The sequence below is a fragment of the Aegilops tauschii genome, chromosome 3, assembly GCF_002575655.3.
Source record: "Aegilops tauschii subsp. strangulata cultivar AL8/78 chromosome 3, Aet v6.0, whole genome shotgun sequence".
Lineage (NCBI taxonomy): Eukaryota > Viridiplantae > Streptophyta > Magnoliopsida > Poales > Poaceae > Aegilops > Aegilops tauschii.
This window is the reverse complement of record NC_053037.3, coordinates 516,774,576-516,781,537: the sequence shown is the minus strand read 5'-3', so window position 1 is coordinate 516,781,537 and position 6,962 is coordinate 516,774,576. Positions and strand designations below refer to the sequence as shown.

Sequence of the window (6,962 nt, the reverse complement as noted above, 5' to 3'; positions counted from 1 at the left end):
CGCGTTGTCATAACGCTTCCGCTTACGGTCTACGAGGGTACGTGGAGAACACTCTCCCCTCTCGTTGCTATGCATCACCATGATCTTGCGTGTGTGTAGGATTTTTTTTGAAATTACTACGTTCCCCAACAGGTGATTCCTCCTTCACCACTCCCAATGACGACTCTGTCTTGCAACTCTTCAAGAGTGAACCTACCGAGGGTGATTCCTCCAAGTTCACCTTGATGGTTACAACAAGTGGAATCCATTGAGGGTGATTCCTCCGATGCCCCTTGGTGTATGGACACACAATTACTTTGACTTTGCCCTAGAACCATGTTCAAGTAGGGTCTGCCCCGAGGGGTACCCGTGAGAGAAATGTGACGAGTGATGTGAAGTCGGGTTGACCTAGAGGGTACCCACGAGATTTCTGCCTGGCACGGCCGGGCATTCTTAGCCCTTGCCGTAAGTCTGTGAGATGGAGCGACGGGACCACATATCGTGGATCATTGATCGTTACCGTGCGCTCCCAAGACACTAACGGTTTGGATATGTGATCCGAGTAGATCTCTGGCCTTTTCGCACTCTGCGGAGTATGTGTCAGCCGAAAGCTCTTCGGACGTCAGGGATTGAGCGGCACGCGCATGGGTGGTCCGCGTAAGCACCTGCCTTGTATAAGGAGGTAGTCGGGATGATCCCGGCCGTCCATGCAACGTGCATGAGGGCAAAGGGCGATGGGCCCAAGACCCCTACGTGCTTAGAATGTAGACCGGCGTGTTGGCCTCTCTGTTGAGCCTAGGTAGGACTACGGTGTGTCGATCAGCCGAGGCCAGGTATGATCTGATGGTGTGGCCGACCGGAGTTAATCGAGCGTGTTGGGTAAGTTGGTGCACCCCTGCAGGAAAGTATATCTATTTGAATAGTCACGTCCACGGTAACGGGCGCTCGGAGTTGTATCCCGATCGATACAACTAGAACTGGATACAGGAGATGTGAAATGGATATGATTGCTCCAGGATTGCTTTCTCGCAGGGAGTCGAGAAAGGATCTCTAGGCGTGAATGTTACAACATACTTACTACTATTATGATATGTTACTCTTATCTCTTCTGATGCTGCAAGATGCTTGAAGATGCTAGTCTTCGATAGGCTAGGCCTTCCCTCTATTATGGCATTTCTAGAGTTCAGTCCAAAGATATAGCCCCATTCCTTTGATACCGATGCCTACTTAGCATAGTTCTAATGTAAGTCTTGCGAGTACTTCGGATAAGTACTCACGGTTGCTTTGCTACCTCTTTTTCCCCCATACCCGATTGTTGCAATCAGATGACGGGTCCTAGGAGCCAGACGCCACCACCGACGACTACTACTACCCCGAGGGTGCCTACTACTACGTGGAGGCCGCTGACGACCAAGAGTAGTTAGGAGGCTCCCAGGCACGAGGCCTTGCCTTTTCAATCGTTGTTGCTTTTGTGCTAGCCTTTTTAAGGCAGACTTGTTTAGTTATGTTTGTACTCAGATATTGTTGCTTCTGCTGACTCGTTTGTGTTCGAGCTTATGTATTTAAACCCTCGAGGCCCCTGGCTTGTAATATAAGCTTGTATTATTTTTAATTTGTGTCTAGAGTTGTGTTGCGATATCTTTCCGTGCGTCTCTAATCTTGATCGTGCGCATTTGCGTGTATGATTAGTGCATGATTAAGTTGTAGGCGTCACACTAGTCTAGTAGAGACCTACTAGTGACACGGTGTTGTTTATGTATTCACACATGTATATAAATTTTCGTTCAATACACTTCTAGTATGAATAATAAACATTTATTATGAACAAAGAAATATAATAATAACCAATTTATTATTGCCTTTAAGGCATATTTCGAACACTAAAGACGTTGCCCTCACATTTTCCATGCTAGTTGGCGCGAAAGCGAAATGGCACCTCGAAATCAACTATTTTCCTCCTGGAGCTATTGGGGGGACACAAAGTCATAATTAATTAGTGCGTTGCCAGCGACACTCCATGGGCTGCATAAATTACATCGGTGTCCATGCTGCTATCGGCAACACCCACATGAAAATTAATTCTCTCGTGCACGCGGGTCACGTGCATGGATCAATACTCTCCTGCTTTGTCTCTCACATTACACATACTAGTAAGATGCACATGCATTGCACCTCAAAACTTTCATGATCAAAGTGCGATTGAATATGACATATCACATTAACACTGGAAAAAATAAAAATTTAGAGCCACATATGCATGATATATGAGATGTATATTTACGTAGTTAATCCCGCAGAAAAATAAATATAAATCATTTTATAAAGATACACCAAAGCCTTGATAAAAAAAAAGTAAAAGTGAATGGCATGCGTACTTGTATACTACTATAGCAATGAACTTTTTTTTGTTTTTTCTTTAATAAAGAGATAGTGTTTGTGCATATTGTGCACTAATAATAATAAAGTAAAAGAAGCAATAGAAATTCATTTAAGGCTCCTTTCATTCAAAGGAACTACATATAATTTTTTTAAGGATCCAAATCCTTAGGATTTTTTTTCTATGGTGGCCGTTTGATTTGAAGGATTGAAGTCCTTAGGATTTTTTTTCCATGGGATTCATTCGTACTACATTTTGGAGGAAATTTTCCATCCACTCAAACCTCTTGGTAGAAGTCCTTTGTTTTTCCTGTGCTATCGGATACTCTCGATTCAAATTCTTGCAGGTTGCAAGAGGTCATGACACTTTAATTCTACGTTTTTCCTATTCCTGTGTTTTTAGATTCGTGTGAATCAAAGAGGCCATTAGAAGGAAAAAAGTTGGTAGTATTAAAGGATGGAATATTCTAGAATAAAGGAGAAACATGGTTCGTTGAGGTTTGTGCATATAGTGATCGTGCTTAAGCTTAGTAAGGGAGTCATCTAGATGATACACATAGCAAAATCTTATGTAGTGAATAGGATACCTAACTGCCAACAATGCTTGGATTTGCCAACTTTTCACTATTGGATTGGCTTCATCCGACAACCGGTATTCAAAGTTATTCGCATGGTACTATATAGTGGTGCAGATAATACTCCACCCATCCATATCTTTTTCATTTGATTTCAAAGTTTGAATCTAATTTATCCATTGAATCAAAATTATAATTTGTGATTCATTTACATCGTTGTGTTCATTGGGATGAATGCTTTGAAACAAGACGACTTTCGAATACATTCAGGCAAATACAAAAACTTGAAATCTGCAACATGATGAAACTCTATAGAACGTAGTGAAAAAATAATTGTTCTGCGCGAAGCGTATATTGAGCTTTCATCAAGCTCTATAGTGACAAACATTATGGTACACCAAGTTTCTCCAAGTATAATGCGCGCTATATAAAGCTCGCGCGTACACGCAGCCGAGTAGCTCGCACCCACTAAAACACCAGCCCACGGGGTAAGCGCAACAATGGCAGCAGCTCAGGCCCCAACCATGGAGACCCCCACCGGCGCGCAGCTGGTCCAGGCGCAGGCGGACCTGTGGCGCCACAGCCTCACCTACCTCACGTCCATGGCACTCCGGTGCGCCATCCAGCTCGGCGTCCCCACCGCGATCCACCGCCTCGGCGGCGCCGCGTCGCCGCCGGACCTGGCGGCCGCGCTGTCGCTCCCTCCGTCCAAGGCGCCGTTCCTCGGCCGCCTCCTGCGACTTCTGGCCACGTCCAACGTCCTCGCGGCGTCTGCCGGCGGCTACGCCCTCACCCCGCTCTCGTACCTCCTCGTCGACGGCCAGGACGGGCACGCGGCCTTCGCGCTGGGCGTGGCCTCGCGGTACCACGTGGAGGCGTCCCTGGGGCTGGCCGACTGGTTCAGGAAGGACGTCGACGTCGCCGTCACGGACCCACCGGGGGTGCCGTCGCCGTTCGAGGACGCGCACGGCGCGATGCTCTTCGAGGAGAGCATGGCGCTGCTCGACCCCGAGACCGACAAGATGTTCCACGAGGGCCTGGCCGCCCACGATCACACGGGGATGAGCATGCTCCTGCGGGAGTGCCGCGACCTGTTCGGCAGCCTCCGGTCGCTCACCGACTGCTGCGGTGGCGACGGGACGACGGCCAGGGCCGTCGTCGAGGCCTTCCCGCACGTCAAGTGCACCGTGCTGGACCTTCCGCGGAAGATCGAGAAGGCCCCACGCGATGGGGTCGTCGACTACGTCGCGGGTGACCTGTTCCATTCCATCCCACCGGCCCAAGCCGTGATGCTCAAGGTAGGCCCAGCTGGTCCAAGCGCATGCATGGGTTGTACTGTAATACTAGTACTTTGGTGTCCTAGGTTATCCATTGCTTAACCTAACGAAATTTTGTCCATGCCAGCTCGTCCTACACTGGTGGTGTGACGAGGATTGCATCAAGATTCTAGCAGAGTGCAAAAAGTCCATTCCTTCCCGAGAAGAGGGAGGAAAAGTGATCGTCATTGACATAGTGGTTGGCCATTCTTGCGAGGCAACGTACGAGCCTCAGGTGCTGGCGGATATGCTCATGCTGCTGGTCACCAGAGGACGGCAGCGGGACGAAGACGACTGGAGCGCTATCTTCACAAAAGCTGGGTTCAGCGGATACAAGATTGTCAAGAAATTCGGAGCTCGAAGTGTCATCGAGGTCTACCCATAAGGTTGTGGTGTGAATTACTCCCTCTATCTTAAAATGTAAGACGTTTTCTCACACTATCATATTGTCGAACAATGTCTCTTACATTTTAAGACAGATCATAGTGTCAGAAAATGTCTTGCATTTTAAGACAGAGAGAGTATTTTAGTAGTGTGCAATAAAAATGAATAAGGGCAATGCCTTACTTTTCAATGGAAGAACACAACACAGCCCAAAGCAGCCCAGGTGTTAAGGGCCTAGCTAAGCACTCGTGTTTGTATGTGTATGTGTGTGTACGTATGGTGTGTTTTATTGGAAGAGGATTTGTGGCATGCAGGTGCGGGGCACGCGGATTGTGGGTCGCCGATTTGTGCCTAAATACGCACATCTCTCTTTGTATTTCTTGTATTCTGCATCGTATATCAATACCTATATATATATGTGTGTGTATTCACATCGTAAAGCTAAAGTATTATATTTGTTTTTGTGGATCCGTTATCTAAGGTACAAATATTTAGATGAACAGCTTCTGTTACAAGTCTGCACTAAAAGGTTATCCTTGTCCTGAATGTATTCAGTGTGTTCTTCTCTCTTCTTGTTTGTTCTTTACGCACTCTCTTCTTCTTTTCTTAAAACTCTTCTATTCTAACAGCTCTGTTGTAGCCGAGAAGCTATCTAAGTTGTTCCTTTGTGAATCGCTCAGAAATGTTGATGACTGATTGACAATAGAAGACATATTTTGTAAGCTTATCCGGTAAAGGTTAGTCGATGATGTATCTTTGATCTTCTACATATGTTTCTGTTAGCACAAGTCGTGTGTATAGTTGTTGGGTATTCGATCTTTTATTCTTTTATGGCTTCTACAAGTTTGTGGTGTTCAAGAGTTCAGATCTCTGTCTTAGCCAATCTTGTTTGTAAGGAAAAATTTGGGGCTGGATCTTAGAAAAAACACAAATAGTCACGTATGAATGTGGTTTATAAATCTAGGACATTATTATAAGTAGCCAAAATTAAAAGTCAGAAACTTGGAAAGTATGTTAGTTACGGATACTGGAACTTATGACATTATGATAGTTAAGGAAAATGAAACTTACAACACATGTTGATGTAGGGTGGAACCCTATACGGCCGATCTTTCATGAAAGGAGTGGATCCCAACTAAGAACACAAAGAACACGAGGGGAAACACGAGGGAAAACACAAGAGAATCACTCAAACCAACAAGATATAGTCACACATGTGCTAGATCCTCAAAACGCGAGAGGAGATACAAGATGCACGATAACAAAGGACGATACAAAGGTAACCGGTTCTTCTCCGTGAGGAGGTCTTGATGGGGCCACCCAAGAGGGGGTCTTGAATCCAACATGGATCTTCTCCGAAGAGGGGCCGCGGTCTCTCTCGTGGAGTAGATCCGTATGGATGAGCAAAGCTCTATCTCACATATGAGCTAAACCAATGCTAACCCTAGAAAGAGGGAGGAGGAGTAGTATATATAGTCTAGGGGGCGAAGGGGTACATGGGCCTCGACCCTTTACTGTGCGTAGAAAGACGGGGCCGGATGTCTGGGCCTTCAGGAGGAGCCGGATGTCCGGGCCTTCAGGAGGAGCCGGATGTCCGGGCTGGGGGGCGGATGTTCGGGCTGGCGTGGCTGGCCTTGACGCTCTCTGGATAGACAGGGTCCGGATGTCCGGGCGAGGGGCCGGATGTCCGGGAGCTCGGGACTGGCCGGATGTCCGGGCCTTTGGCCGGATGTCCGGGCTGAAGGGCCAGGTCTTCTGTTCTCTGGATAGGCTTGTCCGGATATCCGGGAAGAAGGTCGTATTTCCGGGCCGGAGGCCGGATGTCCGGGCCCTGTAGACTTGGCCGCTGGCTCCTTGTTGCTGGTGACACTTCCAGGGGCTGGATGTCCGGGGTCATGGCCGGATGTCCGGGTCCTGGGAGCTGTTCTTGACTCCTTCTGTTGGTTCTCCTCATCCATGAACTTGCGGACTTGTCCGTCTTCACGTGCATCTTCGGGAGGGTCCTCTTGGTACCTAATCATGCACAACATCTCGGACTTAGGTAGTAGCCATGTCTCGAGTGGATCATATGTGATATCACTAAGGAAGGAAGTCACCTCGTTCTCTAGAGCTCTAGCTCGTGCTCGTGTCATAGGTCCTCTTGGCACTTGGTGAGACAACGGTAGGTCCATGGGGATGACCATAGGATGCTCCGCATCATCTCCCCTCCCTTGGGAAAGATCCGACCTCGGATCGAAATCCTCATCACCATGGTACGGGGAGAGACCTTTGACGTTGAAGATGTCGCTCACGGAGTACTTGCCGTGTGGTATGTCGATCTTGTAGGCGTTGT

The 6,962-nt window shown here is 47.6% G+C and overlaps 1 protein-coding gene across 1 annotated transcript; it reads left to right on the top strand.

The window, feature by feature from the left end:
• The first annotated feature begins 3,376 nt into the window (after nt 1-3,376).
• On the top strand, nt 3,377-5,070 carry LOC109736023 (flavonoid O-methyltransferase-like protein Os11g0303600). Its single transcript, XM_020295236.4, has 2 exons — nt 3,377-4,228; nt 4,335-5,070. The coding sequence occupies exons 1-2, from the start codon at nt 3,431-3,433 to the stop codon at nt 4,629-4,631; spliced, it is 1,095 nt and encodes a 364-aa protein (XP_020150825.1). The 5' UTR covers nt 3,377-3,430; the 3' UTR covers nt 4,632-5,070.
• Nucleotides 5,071-6,962: the final 1,892 nt, after the last annotated feature.